This window comes from Haliaeetus leucocephalus, unplaced genomic scaffold (assembly GCF_000737465.1).
Source record: "Haliaeetus leucocephalus isolate CR32 unplaced genomic scaffold, Haliaeetus_leucocephalus-4.0 Scaffold195, whole genome shotgun sequence".
Classification (NCBI taxonomy): Eukaryota; Metazoa; Chordata; class Aves; order Accipitriformes; family Accipitridae; genus Haliaeetus; species Haliaeetus leucocephalus.
In genome coordinates this window covers 1,494,572-1,510,990 of record NW_010972631.1, presented here as the reverse complement: position 1 = coordinate 1,510,990, position 16,419 = coordinate 1,494,572, and the positions used below count along the sequence as shown (strand labels likewise).

Below are 16,419 nucleotides of genomic sequence, written 5' to 3'. Positions count from 1 at the left end.
CTCTTCGCTATCGAACAGGGAAGGTGAAACTGCTGATAATCTCCCAGTGTTTTAGAAGCCCACAGTTGCATGCATACCGTATTGATAACACTGTCATGGCAGAAATGCAAACAACCTGCATCAGGGTCATTTATTTTGTTGACATGTTTTGCTGATTCTGAAGTACTTGTGAATTCAGGAAGACACAAAAAGCTGGGCTTCTAACTCCTAAACCAATTTCAAAACATTCTGATGGTATCAAAGCAAACTGAATGGTACTCTTGGAGTTATGACTGTCATGATTTTTTTTTTTTATCTTTAATTTATTCATTATTTAGTACTTATATCTGTTCTTTTATGATTTGTGAGTTTGGTATTATCAGAAAATTAAATAATAAAATATTCAGAGTAAGACCAGTGAAGAGTACAAAACATGTACAATATCTCTGGCTGTCCAGCCTGTTTGTTCTATTTTACCATGGTGATAATTTTTTTCCCCTTTTAGTTTGCTTTCTTCTTCTTTGAAATACACCACAGCATGCAAAGAAGTCATCTGACCTGAGGGGTTTTTTTCCTTAAATACATGTTTCTTTAATTCCAAACACCATGGAAAAATACTTAGTTTTCAGATCTGTAGTAATTCTATACTAATGTTCTTTTCCAAACATGGTTTTAAATGTACCAGTCTGTAAACTCAAGAAATCAGAGAACAAAATCTCATTAAGCAACAAATTAAAAAAAAACAAACAACTGCATAATAATTCATACTGTAGGCAATTAACAGAGGAAAAAATATTCTGGGTTTACGGCATACTCACAAAATCTAGAAAATACTCCTTGTCTGAAGGAGACCAAAAAGTTACTACATGCAAAAATGTAGTAGGATGTTCAAGAATATTCTCTAATAACTCCTAAACATATTGGCATAAAAGAAAAATACGTTCACAACTGAGTTTCAGTAAGTCTGAGAGCAGCGTATCTGTTGTTCAAGCTATAGCAAAAGGAAGATGGACATTTCCCCTACTCAAATTAGAGAGTTTTTAAATTGTGTATCTGGCAAACCTTTACAGCATATAACAAAGAACAATGTCAAAATCCTCTTCATAAAAAATGCATGTTATTTTACTTTGCAACTCAAAAATCTTCTCTAAAAGGACAATACCACAATTTGTAAATTAAATATAGGTCCAGTAAGTATTCTGAAAAATCTCTATTTACAGTAAAGAAAGCATGAAGAAAGAAAAACAGAAATGTTTTAAAATATTTAGTAGTTAAATGTCTAACAGTTCCATATTATTTGCAAACTATTTAACATCTGATCTGCAGATAATCTTAAAATAACTCTGACTGGAAAGGACCTTTGCATGTCAACTGCCTCATGCTCAAGACAGGGTCAGCTTCCAAGTTACATCAGGTTGCTCACAGCCATACCCAGTTAACTTCTGAATACCTCCAAAGATGGAGACTCCACAACTTGCCAGCCTACTCCAGTGTTTGACTTTTCTCACACTATTTCTCCTCCTGTCCTCTTACAATTTGTGTCCTTTGCTTTTCATTCTTTCAACATGCATCTCTGAGCAGCCTGGCTCCATCTTCTCTACAACCTGCTGTTAGGGAGTAGTAAACAGCAATAAAGTATTATGTAGCCTTCTCTTCTTTGGATAGAGGAAACTCGGTTCTCTCAGCCTCTCCTTTTATGTCATGTTCTCCAATCCCCCTTCACTGTCTTGGTGGCCCTCCACTGGACTTGCTCCAGTGCATCGAGGTCTTTCTCATACTGGGGAGCCCAAAACTAGACACGGTATTCCAGACGCAGTCTCACAAATGTTGAATACAGGCAAAGAACCATCTGCTCCACCTGCAGCCCAGCTATCAGCTGGCCATCTTTGCTTGCTAACTGTTGCCCCAATATCAAAGTTTTGCCCTCCAGTACCCCGATAAGTAGTCCCTAAGTTGAACTTCCTCACCTGCTGGTAGTAATTCATTTCCCTGCACTCTGCCATGAGGTTCAGGGACCGCAGAGGCCTGAGAGCAGACCGTGCCAGTCAAGACCAAAGCCAAGGCAGCAGTGTGTCCCCTCAGCCCTTCCTCTGTCTCTTGTCACTATGTCTGGTGCTGCATCAGCACACTGTTTTCCTCCGTCTTCCTTTCATTACCAAGATACCTATAAAAGTCCTTGACTTACCTTCACCTCCAGCTGAGTTTTGGCTTTCCTAATTCCTTCCCTCTACACCCAAACACTGTTTTTATGTTCTCCATCGAGGCTTGTCACTGTTTACACCTTTCATACGCTTCATTGTTTGGGTGAGTTGACTCTGGAATTTCCCATTGAAGCAAGCCAGCTGTCTGCCATACCTGCTTGCCTTCCTGCACATGGGAAAAGTATGTCCTCAAGCATTTTGAAGAGGCCATCCTTGAAGATCAACCAGCTCTCCTGGGCCTCTTGGTGCTTTAGGGGACCTGCCATGGGATACTACCTACCTGTTCCTTGAAAAAGCCAAAGCCAGCCATCCTGAAGCCCAAGATCATTTCTCCACTGCCTGCTCCTGTCACTCCTCTCTCAGATTCTACCACCTTACGGCTGTTTAGCTGGGGATGGCATCAGCCCTCAATTTCCATATTCACTAGTAGCAAGAAATCTCAGCTACATGGCCAAATAGGAATAAAATATCTATCCAAATGTAAAATAGGACAGAGAAGTGCATGGGAGATAAGAAAATTTGAGAGGCATATGGTATTTGGGAGCTTTTCTTGATCTCACTTACAGATAGAAATGGATCCTTAACAGAGTGGATAATCATTATGATAGCTGACACAAGCAACTGGAAAGACTACTTTAAGGTGGCAGCTAGTTCAAGAAAAAAGAACAGGGTCTATAAAACATACAAGGCTACATTTACATTCCATTTTGCAAGCAGATAGATAATTTTAGTATGATATGAGGCAAAGTTTTTAAAAATCTGCAGAAATGAGTATCTAAAGTAGAATAATTATCTGACAGATGGAGATTGCCCAAGGCTGCCACTTGAACATATAAAAAGATGAGGCTGAGTTCGTTTTTGAAATCCAACATTAGAAATTCCAAGAGCATCCTGAGTATTAGTTGTGGAAGGTACAACATTATGTTCAGTGTACCAGAGTATAAATAGAGGTTCGATTCAAAGCCTTACTTTGAAAATAGTTTTTAAAAACTGAAGCATAACAAAAATATTTTAAATATCCTCATATAAGCAATATAGCATAAATACTTACAGCCCAATACCTAGGTAAAATGTCTATCTACTAGTTTCCGTCACAATGCCAATGGTGGCAGTTGCACGTGCATATTTCTACCATGGTGGTATTTGTGCTTCCCCTCCCCGTGCCACCACGCTGTTCTTTCGACACATAACATCCTCCCTCTATCAGTTTGTACAACCCTGCCCCGACATTTCTCCAGAACTAGTAAGACCTACTCTGGTAACAACTGAATGCCTGAAGGTAATAGCTAAACAAATTACTGCTTCACTTTCATTTGCAACTCTCACGATTCCATAAAAAGTAAGCAACTTCAAAGCACATGCTTCCTTTAACAACAGTACAACCATAAATGCAGTTAATATATTCAAACCTGCACTCCTCCTGCTGTCATCCCAACACTGCATCTTTGCATCTACTTGCAACATCTTTTCCATATTTGTTCCATAATTGCTGTGCAACATCATCTGCATTCCGCCTCATAACTCCACTGTACTCACCAGCAATACAGCCTCAATCTTGACTGTGATCTTTAGAGGCTAGAGGAATATGGGATTATTATCGCCTGGGTACTATTTGTAAAGCTCCCTTCTGTGACGGATGGCACACATAAGAAAAAGTTTGTGCTCTTTGACAACGGGCATTTTGCAAACAGGTGAGAAGGCAAAGAGCTCACAGGCCAAAATGACAATTTCTGAATCACATAAAAGGGGGAATGGAAAGAGAAGAGGGAGCAACAAAACACGGGCCAAACAAACTACCATGTCACTTCTGCAGACCTTAGCTGATTCAGTTAACTTTCATGATTTTTCAGCCAGTTACCAATTTTTTTTTTCAAAGCACAAGAGTGAGGAAGACTAGCTTACAAAAAGAGTAAGCCACCCTGTGGCAGACAACACAGGTATATGAGAACAAATCAAGAACATCACAGTTATTTTGAACCAGCTGCGGCTTTCCTCCCCGCTCCACCCCCACCCCCCCAGAAGCTCTTTCTAATTTACAGAACAAAAAGGGCAACATCACATCTAACAAAAGGAAAACAGTCGCTTGCCTGTAGTCATGATATCTCTATCTGGTTGTTGATTTGTAATTACCAGTGTATCCAAGATCTTAAGCCCCTGCTGTCAAGATTTGAAGCCCCCGCTGTCCTTGAATGTATTGTACTTTATCTTCCACTTGTTATTACTTGACAATGCCCGAGCTAAATCGAACTTTGCCTAAACACTGTTCGTTTGGGTTTTTTTCCCCATGTGGTCTACTTAATCAAGGAAATAATAAAAAAAAAATATAGACTTGCTACTAACAAAGAGTTCATGTCTACTTCAGATCACTAACTTTTTTATAAAGAAACAAGCCTTTATTACTATTTCTCTCTTAGAAGATGAGTAAAATTCTTGATTCTTTCCAACACTTCAAGGTTCTATATAAAATTTATATTATTCTGTGATTTTAAATGGTATCAAATTGACCCAGTAAGATATTCATTCAAAGCCAATAAAACCAAAGCCTTGCTTGTAATTTGATATTAGCACGTCTGATTCAGATAAAATTAAGGGACTTACACAGGCTAATTAAAAAACTGTAAAAGGAAGCATGGACATTTACAAAATTCTGGTTTTGAAAGCTACCACAAATCTGGCACTACGGAGACATTTTCAGTTGATATTTGTGACATTTAAATAAGGCTCAGAGTTGGTTTGGGGTTTTTATTTTTTTAAGAAATAGTCTTAGAGTCAGACATTTTGGGAAAGAGCATCTCTACTGTTTAAAAACAGTCTTCTCTAATATAACTGAGATACTGCACACAGCTATTAAATGTCCTCCACATTCTCTTCTGATAACGTCATTTAACTCGTAGGTCATTTGGAAATACAGATGATGTGCTTCAGTCCCTGTTATTTTATTTTCTATGAGTATCATTGTAATTTAGGAAAAATACAAGATACTATTGTATGATCAAAGGGCTCCACTTCATATTGCTGTTGTGAGACCATTATCTCAGTAAACCTGAAATGATAGAGAAGTTCCAGGAAGTGGATCTACCTTTTTAAAGCACGTGTCACGTGAGGGCTTTGCAGTTCAACTGATGTGATTCACCGGAGATAAACAACAAAGTACTCTCTTGTTTAGCTGATTTAATAAGTTGTTGGTTGTTTTGTTTTGTTTTTTAAAATATTGATATGATGAGAAGAGATTGAGAGTGGAATTCTTGCAAACACAGCATAAAGAGAGTTAATCTAACCATCATCCTGATGCTTGGACAGGGTGGACTATGACAATACACAGGGGACAATAACCATGGCTCAGCTGATAAGCTGTAACTCACTAAGGGGCAATAATGCAATTTCTTTCAAATATGCGCACTGAACAGGAGTGTCAGGATTAGGTCACTGAGGTTACAGAAACCCTGCCTTTCTTTGGGATGCAATAGTATTTTTTTTTCTTCATGTTTATTCTTTGTTATGCAGTCTACATATTATAGGGAAGTTTATTCGAAAAGTACTTCATAGATCATAAACCCAATGCTTCTTTTTAATTCAATGGCAAAACTGCCTCTGATATCAATAGTGAAATAACTGAACCCTAGATAAAAACAACTGGTCATTCATCCATAACTGAACTACATCTGGGGTGAAACACAGCAGCTATTTTGCAGTTAACATTGCTATTGCAGACTCATCTATGGATGGAAATGCACAACTAAAAACACAGGGGAATTTTAGGTAGATGGAAAATAATCATACTAAAATCTGGCAAACTCCCTAGAGGTAACTCCTTTATTCACACGAAAAATGCACAAGATTGTTTACAATTGTTCAGGATCTCAATTACATATGCTATCCAAAAGACATGTCCAACAGCTGACAGTGCTCTAATCTCATACTACTGAATAAATAATGCTCCTGTCAGCTTTTTTTCACTATTTAAGTGAACACGGAACTATAAATACAAGGGCTGCATGGCTGGAGTTTTGCGATACAGGTTCAGCCTGTATCACTACTGACTAGGCTGTAAACTGTGACAATATCACACACACTTGTAGCACAGCTTTAGATACATCTGCATTTCAAGATTTAAAGATAAGCCTGTAAATGAGAACAGAGGACTTGGGAAATTACAGACAATCCCCGTTCTCATTGTTTCAAGCTGTCAAATATTTGAGATCAATACTTTGACTTTGGCTCCTCATTTGCCAGTAATATATTTGTCAATAATATTTATGGAAATAGATAGATAGAGATCAATACAAAGCCATACCTTCTATTTATGGAAATATTATTGCTTAACTGTGTCAAAACAATACACAAATTCTGTAACAGTACTTTAACCACATCTGTATTACTCTGCTATCAAATGGATGCTAGATTTCTTTTTGGATTACTGAAGAAGAAAACTTTTTTTACCTAAAAGGTTGAAACCAATATCAATCAATGCTTGCCTTTAATCTTGGGGGGGTGGGGGTGGGGTGTCAGGCAGGAAGACTAACGCTGTCGTGTTACAATTGCCAGTAGCAAGACATTCAGTTTATCAAAACAGAATTTTTAGTTGTATCACAAATCAACCATTTCACTATGGTAGTGCTCAGAACTCAGGAACTGCCTTTTTACAGTCTAAAATTAAAGATGTTTCTTTTAAAATTCTAGTCAACAACTTAAAAATTGGTATAATTCTGATGTTTCCTCAAATGACTTCAGATTTTACCATGCGATAAATTGGATACTCAAATTAACAACTAAAGCAGTTAAACCTGGAGTATTTCATTCATTGTTTGTGTTTAACTGGGCAGAAGCTACTGTTTCATAGGTCATTACTTAACATAAATACCTCTCTCCCAACAATGGCAAATTATTATTTTCCACCCAGTACTTCATTAACTTTTCTTTTTGCTGGATGAATGCATTTCTGTTACTAATAGCAGTCAACCGTTATGTGAGATGAAGTAAAATGTATCTGGAAGAAATGTATTTTATTTATCACATGTCAGATTTCGAGGATTATTTTTTTCTCGTGCATGTGAGAGGAACATAAACATTAACATATTTAAGTATTACAGTATTTACAGACTAACTCAGGTAATTATTTCCACAATATGAGCAATGTATTTGTTTTCACATAGCTGGAATATAGCAGAACTTTTCTAAATGTTAGAAAGTGTTTCCAATTCCACAATGGATCAGGCATTCTTTATTAACTTGCTACTAAGTGCCCAACATTTTAGAAATTGGTTTTTGCAGGCTCATATTTTATAGCCTTTTCATGTTCTGATCAAATAATCTATGATGTAATATATTAAACCAAACACAACAGCACTGACAGTTTTGTAGTAATAAAAATAACATTCCTATCAAATAATGGGTAATTTGTAAATTTTTTTTTACAGAAATCTTTCATATTACACTGTTCTGTGATTTAAATAAAAGCCAAACAAACCTGAAATGTTTGTAATGAGCTGATTATCTGAAGTCAAAATATTACTGTATATTCTCTGAAATAGCTATGTTATTACTGAGGATTTAATATTGCATTTTCAAACACAAAAATCTGAATAGATAATTCAGACATCATGAAATGCTCAGAAGTTAGCAGTTGAGTACATTTTGCAGAATAAACCCCATATCTTTAAGGTACTCTCTATTCACCAAATATATTCATTAACATGACATGCAAATGTCTAAAAGTTAGATGGACCATTATTAGCTCTCTGGAATACGTAAGCAATATATTAATTAATTGTTTAATCGTATTGAGTTGCCTGTGGCACAAAGAAAAAGAAAAGCTAAACGTCAGTATTTCAAACTGCCAGTTGAAATAAGTCCCAGATGTTAAAACATTAAGCAACCCAAAAATCAATTAAATTTGTTTTAAACAAAATCTTTTCCAAGGCAAGCTTTAATCTAGTGACTCAATCTTCCCCTTCCACTCCCTGGCACAAATGAACATGCAAATTGCCCCTCTTTAATATGTGCAATGACTGAACTAGGCAAATAGTATGTAGAACTGATGTACTATAAAGATTGACATGTCTTCTGCCATTAGAACTCCCTATTTTTGATTAAGATTTTAATGGTTTTAAAGACAATACCAAAGAATACCTGTGGAGTAAAAATGTTAAGTTTTGTTTTTCTTCAAGAAAACAAGTGCTGTTTGTCATTGTGCAGAATTCTAAAACGGAAGAAAGCTTAGGTTGTTATTATGTTGCATAAAACCAATGGAAAATAGTTATTTTATGTAAGAACTTAAGCTAATACAGCCTGCCTATTTTCTAAAAAAAATAAGGGGTAGTGCCAAATCCAAACAGGACTTTTTAATTTTTTAAAGAAATTTTATGAAACTGAATTTAAGAATGAGTAGATTTACATTATAAGCATCTGCCATTGTCTTCAGTACAACACTGATTACAACAGTTGCTTGTATTTTCAATGACCAAATTCTACAAAATATAGAAAGCCTTAGCCCCAGGAAGTGTCAAGAAATATCAGAGGAGAGATTAACTGCTACGGGACATTCACATGAGTGTTATACATTAAAAAAGGGAAGAGATTACATACCCCTCTCCACCAATTCTTGTTATCTTTAGACGAAAATCAACAGAGTTCAGGCTGGGTGGCTTCCATTTCAAAATATCATCACATCGACCAGGCTTGTATTTCTGAAGAAAATTAAAAAGCAATTTAATTATGCTTATTGGTTTTCACTGGTTTTAAAAGTAACAATTCAGCATTTCAGACTATATTAGCTGTCTCTAATGAATTACAATACTTAGTGACTGAAACAATGAATTCCATTACCACCAAGGTAGTTGTGCTTCACTACCTTATTTGCTTCTCCCTTTTAAAACTGCTTAGCACTGTAGCTAAGCCACTGCATATAATAAAAAGCTGAGAATGGAAATAAAAATTCGCATACTTCATTATCTCTCACTGGCTAATGGAAAATTTCATGAAAGAAAATAAGACAGCACAGTAACAAATGAAAACACTGATAGGACATATAAAAGATAATCTAAGATCATCTCAACATTTTTGAACAATTTTATGAACGATATTTTTGCTATCCATGCTGTTGGCTGACACAACATGAAAAAGCCAGCAGTCACCATACTGCCAGCTATCAGAAAGGCCCAGCAGAAACATGTTCTTTCGTACCAAAGGAATTTGAGTTATGTAAAGATTAAAGAACGTCATGACATACAGGAACATAAATAAGGGAACATCTGTTGCCTAAGAGAAAGGGTATACACTTGAACCAAAAGTTGCAAGGAGCAATTTTCTCTTAAATTAGAGCTTTGGTTTCTCATGGTCTCTTCTATCATCTGCTTTGGTTTACTAAGCTGCCATTTTGTTCATCCTCAGCTAATAGTAAGAGCCAACCTGCTAACCCTTTCCTTACCAGAATATTTTTAATGGCAATGGAGAAAATCATAATTAACATGAATAGGGCAAAAGTAAAAGAATTCTTTGGAGATGCACAGAATGAGCAATTTTAGTTGTTAGATACTTATTAATCCACAATGAGAAAATTTATGCAATTTTACCTAAAAAAGCCCCAAGAACGTCCAGTGTCTTTTGGTAACACAGCGATCACTAGCACCACATTGCACCCATGTTGTGTTAAATATTTGCAAAATGCAAAATTTACTCAGGATAAACCTAACAGTTCTAGATCTAAAGTGACAAAAGCAGATGAAGAATTTTCTGTTTTCCAATGTAAGAATGTGAAGTTACTCTTTCCAAAATAAATGCAGCGTATCTTGCTTATCATTTCTTGATGAAAAGATGGTGTGTGCCTTTTGCTAGACAGTAAGTAAAGGCAAGCTCACACAAAGGAAACCCAAATTAGCTCCAAACATTTTTAGCCATAGTTCTGCTACACATGACAAAAATAATCTACTAAAAGCTTCTTCTGGAATTTGAAAGTGGCTGGCTAGAGTGCATCTTCTCTTATTTCTTGATCACGGCCCTTAGAGCATTTGAGACGGACAGCTTCAGGCGTTCTGTTCTGGTTCCCATTCAGGGCATTATAAACCTGTTCCAAACATCAGTATTTGCCCAGCTTACTATTCTAATCATGCACAGCTCTGCACTGAATTTCTCCACAATCTTCTCCTCAACATCTGAATAAAATGTAAATGATTTATCCTTGTCCTTAGGGCAATATACAGGAGCTGCTTCTGACACCTCTTATCTACGCCTGCTTCCTTTCCACATCTTTTATTTTATTCCTTCCCAGCTATCTTCTAGTTGAAAATTGACCCTTGGAAAGCAACTTTCTTCAATGGTCCCTCACATCTGGAACTCTTGCCAAATCAAAGCAAACATCCTCGTTTCACTCGAATCAGAAAACTGGTAAGATACAGCGTGATAGTAAAGTTATGAAAGTATGGGCTTTTTCGTTTTTTTACTTGCCACCCTGTTTCCCCTTCATATGGTTTCCATGCTGTAACATCAGCAGATATTTGAAGAAAGGTGGTTGCCTGTACATGGGATTTAGAAAGGTATTTTTTAAGCAATTTACAAAAAACAGAAAATCTCTCAGCAGTAAAGAAATATTCCTTTAGTTGCCACCATCCTGCTATTCCCTCCCTCATTTCTCTGGTTCTTTTCCATTCACCAGACGTATCTTAAAATCCCAAGGATCTCACTTTAAATTCTTACAGTAATGAAATTTATCTTGTTCCTCAGTTCTTTCCTCTACTTTCCCAAACGAAAAATCTGCTATCATGCAGTATGGTGTTAACATTTAAGGACTCATGCTATACATACTAACTGATATTAAATAGGTAAAACAGAATATACAAAGTACGATGCTCAGTAAAGCATTTAAGCTTTTCAGATCGTAACCTTTACATATAATTTTTCTATATACAGATGATGTATTTAAATACATTCTGAATTATTTACATTCAATTTTACAGAAAGTATTTATTATTTTATTATATATTCAATTGGTTGTGTGCATTGAATGTGAGAACTATGATAAAGCTAGTTTGGCACTGCAATTTCTTTTTCAGTTAACTTTTCCTGCCATTTGCTTGTACTTATACCTGATACAGAGAGATTATGGAATTAAATTCTACATAACTTTTATTAATAAAAAATATGTCCCAGGAATAATAGGACAAAATACAGTGTTCACAAAGACATCATCTTGTCTCTCATCTGCAGTTTCTAATTTGGCCAAAGACAATTACTACTTCTAGGTATTTACTACTTAGGTCAAAGAAGAATTATGGGGAACACTTTAGTTTGTGACAAATTTCGCCACAGAGAGTGAAAATTTAATTTATGAAACAGCTGCTACAGCAGGTATGAAGGAACACAGGGTAGAGCTGAGTAGCTGAAGTTGTTGGAACAGGTGTGGATTTTGCTGTATAGAACAGAAGATTCATCTTAATGGTTTCTCTTAGTCTTTTAGCATGACTGAGGTCTCCAAACATTCCATAAAAGTGACATTTGTCAATCATACATAAACCCTAAAATCTTGTATTAAGCCTGTGTGGCGTGGCTTCTAATTTTTTGACTTGCAATAATCTTCCAAGCAAGATTACTGGAGTGTTTACAATGATGGATTTATTAATATATACTCAAGTAATCAATTTCTTTTTAAGCAGTGGTCATATTTTTGAGACCTTATGCGCTAACTAAGACTAGATCCAGTCTAATTGACAGAAAACAATCTCAGATGGTTTAACATATGGCTCCAAACCACCCTTATCAATCCTTTAAAAAGAAGATAAAGACAGGCTAATAGTCTTCAAGACAGGGGAAATTTTCTCTTTTGTATCAGTCAAAAAACACCCCATATTTTGTGTCAAAAGGTATATTTGGAATGCTTCTGCATTCACGAGTAGTAAATATTTATAAATAAGTAAATATTTATGAAGTGAAAGAGGGTAGATTTAGATTAGATGTAAGGAAGAACTTCTTCCCTGTGAGGGTGGTGAGGCACTGGAACAGGTTGCCCAGAGAGGTTGTGGCTGCCCCGTCCCTGGCAGTGTTCAAGGCCAGGCTGGATGGGGCTTTGAGCAACCTGGTCTAGTGGAAGGTGTCCCTGCCCACGGCAGGGGGGTTGGAACTAGGTGATCTTTAAGGTGCCTTCCAACCCACACCATTCTATGATTCTACAGTGATATTTCCTCCCAGCCATGAACAGGAGTCTTACTTTCTGGAGTGTCCTGGTTTTGGCTGGGATAGAGATTCTCTCCCCCATCCCACTGGGTGGGGGGGAAGTGAGCGAGGGGCTCCGTGCTGCCTAGTTGCTGTGTGGGGTTAAACCACAACAGGGAGGAACAGATAACAGAATTGAAACATACATGCCCCATCTTGAAAACTAAAGATCAAGATTTCTTCTGAGCAATGTGAGAAAATTTGGAGGCCTGTAAGGGAGGACCAAAGGCTTTTCTGAGGATTGCAGACTCTGTCCTATTTCTATTTACTTCTGCCTGCAACATAAACCCTGAATACGATAGATGCTCCTTTAGGAAATGAATTCCTATTGACATGAAAAGAATGAACCAACCTCTCTGAGTCACAGCACTGAAATCCTGAGGAAGAGCTGCATCCGATCTATATAACAACCTAAGAATGGCCTCACTAGAGCTCTAATGTCCTGACTCTGGTAACAGCATGTGCTTAGGAAAGGTGAAAAACAGGGCAATCATATATGATATTTTCTACTGCTACTCTCTGAGAGACTACCCATTTTCAAGCTCAGAGACTGCCTGATGTGGATGTGATTCAAATGTGATTCCTACATATTTACTGATTTTCAGTTTCCCCTGCACGAGCTCGTCTAGCTCCTCAGTAAGACCATGTAAACCTCTACCAGCTGTAAAAGCCTGCAGTGCAATGTTTCATGCACAGCCTGACTGCGCTGCAAGAAAAACCACCACCTTTTGTTTATTTTGAACCAGCTTTTGTTGGTTTCAAAGACTTGCACTCTCTAGGGCTCATATTAAGAGAGATGCTGAACAATCAAACCCCACTGCTTCTATGCTACTCATGGGTTCATATGCTTCTATATGCATGCAAATACACTCAACTCAGAGGCTGTTGTTTTACATATGCAGTTACAATTTTTTTCTCCATGTACATTACTCTACATTTATCTACATAGAAGTTTATGTGCTGTTTTATTGCTCAGCCACCCAATCTTGTAAGGGCTTACTATAATTCCCCACATTTAGCACCAGCCCTTGCTAATGCAGCAAGAAAATGTCACTTTACGGTTCATCCCATTTTCCAACTTGCTTATGCGCAGTACAGGTGACTCCCCTCCCTGGTGAGGGTTGAACAGTACCCCATCCCTTGACTCCTACTTTTTAACCAATTACTTACCTGTGCAAGAACCTTTTCCTTTAAGTCCCACATCTGCTTTAGTTTCAAGAGTTTTTTGTTAGAAACTTTGACAGAGGCTTTCTGGAAGTCTTAGTGGAGAATACCATGTGCTCTTACTCAAATGATTTTTGATCTCTTGGTTGGAGAGGCATAACCTTCCTTTCAAAAAGGCATGTAATTTTCCCCAACTGTATCATGTCTACCCAGGTATGAACTACTGTATTCCTTATAATAGTTTCTACTCCTTTGTCCAGTACAGACATCAAGCTTACAGGCCTTACTTCTTCCCTGATCTTCCATGACACCTGCCCCACCCTCAGTTTTTTTAAATGGCATTGTATTTTCTACCCTCATATGCTTAGGCACCAGTGTATATATTCCACATAGGATCTACTAAAGGATTCTTTCAAACTCTTTTTCCAAGACTGACAAGTTACACTCTCCTAAAAGTCAATACGAAATGAACTTCACAACAGACAGGACCAACTATTCCAAGATCAGTAATGAAAAGCAATGTTTTGACAGGATATATCTGCATACCTGTAATTGCACTGCTGGATCCACAATTTTGACTCAAGTTTAATTATAAAATTAATTGGCTGGCTTGCTTGAAGGGGAGTGGGGGAGGATTTGTTCTTTAAGATGGAGTTATCTTTCTTGCCTTTACCTCTAGAACCAGCACAGTGTGAAACAAGCCTCAGCTAAACTTTTTTGTCCTATTAATAAAAAAACTGAGGAAAAATTATCTCTACCACACTTGAAGTTAGCCAAAGAGATTTTGCCTAGAATGTGATGGCAATAAAAATACATTTTTGACTACTACACTTAGTTTTGACCATTGTCAAATAACACCATTCACAGCAGATTCATTAACACTGAGCACCTGGTAAAAGTAACAGGCAATTTACCTGTGTCTTTCCAAAGCAGTTAAAGGCTTAGATAAGCAATCAGACTTCAAAGCCTATATCAGGAACAAGTTTTACAGCCCCCAGACTTCTTCTGTTACCACAAAAGACAGAAATTCACAGAAATTTAGCTTAAAACGAGAATTTGACCAAAGGCCACATTAATAATCCCTGAGGAGGAGACTAATTTTTGTAACGGGTGAGTCCATACACATGATACAGCAGTAGTAAGTTCTTAAGTTTGAATGCTAAGTGCTAAATCAATTTCTTTAAACATGAGCTGGAGCCAAACAAGAATTCTGCTTGTTAAGTATGTGAAAACTTCACCTTAGATGAATCATTGCATACTGCAGACCTGTTCTGCCTAAAGTTATTCTATATTCTAATTCCAAAACAAAATGTGAAGCAATCTGTCTGAGATCAAACTACTCCCTAGCATTTTAAATATAGCATTCATAGCAATGATATCCTCACCACCACCCCCCGACAAATATGCATGTACACGACTACTTCTAAAACATATCAGGTCCCATATCGTCTCAAATACAAAGTTCATGCTTCAGTCTGAAACCTTTCAACCTAGTCTAACCACAGAAATTAGAACTCCACACCAAAAACGTACATTGGCAAATCAGAAACTATCTCAAATAGCTTTAAAGGATTGGACTAGATGACCTCCTGAAGTCCCTTCCAACCTAAATTATTCTACATAGCTGTAATCTCTCTTTGGATGCTTGTTCTTTTAGCAGCCATATTGGGTGCACTTACACTAGCATTTTAGTCTGCAAAAGTAATGTACTTTGAAAGCAAAGCCCCTAGTTGTTCCTACTTAGTACACATTGATTAAGATAGCTAGACAGCTCTGGTGTGTGCAAATTGGATTCCATTTACATAAAACCAAACTTGAAGTTTCACTTCAGAGACACATCTAATGCACTTCACCCCACAATACAGACACTAAAGCCCAAGGCAAAGGCTGTACCTAGGCAATGCTACCTGGTACCTACCTACCACAGATGAACCTGAGCTGTGAAGATATCCCGCAACATCCTGAAATGCTACTTTAAAGAAATAATGGTGTCAGTGCCTTCAGGTTGGCTATGAACCCCCAGCCCTCAAATTTTTACAGCTCTGCTACTCACTCAGCATCTACCCAACTTTTCTTCTATCTTTGTATTATTATTTTGTTATTAATTACTATTATTAATTACTATTATTAGAATAAATGCCCTACCTTCTGTGGCCATTCTCTCCTGGAAGAACCCCAGCTCCTTTCTTTTCATCATTCCTTTCTTTTTCAAAACCTTTCATTCCAGTCAGGGCTTCTCCCAATAGCCATGTCAAACACCTCAGTCTCCTGGAAGATTGAGCTTGGCCAGTTAGTACTTGTCAGCCTGTGCTAGTGGACCAAGAGCTTCTCCAGCAGCAGAATAACTGGCAGAGTCAAGAGGTTACTCACCTCAGGAGTGTTGCATTGTACCAGAGCACTATCAATCAGTACCACCTTAGCTCAAGAGGATGAAGGCCAGGGACAACAAATGTGTCAGAAGTAGCATGGCAAATGTACCCCTATTACGGAGATCTTGAACTTCAGGCAAGAGCACAACAATGAACCTAAAACTCAGGTGCACATCCAACACTTTGGGATGCAGAATTATCATTGAAGACAGCCTAACAGAAAGCACATCGTCTGGCATCCCTCTCAGGCTGCCGAATCTCATCGATTCCTCACCTCATACTCAACACCACAGGCTCAAGTGGGTCCACTCAAGCCACAGGTAGGGGTGGTTTTTTTTTTTAGACCGTGATAGGCCATTTTAGCACCGTGGGGCAAACTGATGGGTTGCCGGTCATGTTGAACCCCAATCCCCTGCCCTGTCCCAAAAGTACTAAGTTTAGTACTGCCATAGAGGAGGCAACTCTTTTTTCCTCTCCCTACAGGTCAAGAGAAAGGCAGGCCC

General features: G+C 37.5%; 1 protein-coding gene across 1 annotated transcript in view; it reads right to left on the bottom strand.

The window, feature by feature from the left end:
* RNGTT (RNA guanylyltransferase and 5'-phosphatase) overlaps positions 1-16,419 on the bottom strand; it is a 173,417-nt gene that overhangs the window by 50,583 nt on the left and 106,415 nt on the right. Inside the window, exon 12 of the mRNA XM_010565702.1 lies at positions 8,766-8,866. Coding sequence (XP_010564004.1) covers positions 8,766-8,866 — 101 coding nt within the window. The remainder of the gene's footprint in view (positions 1-8,765; positions 8,867-16,419) is intronic.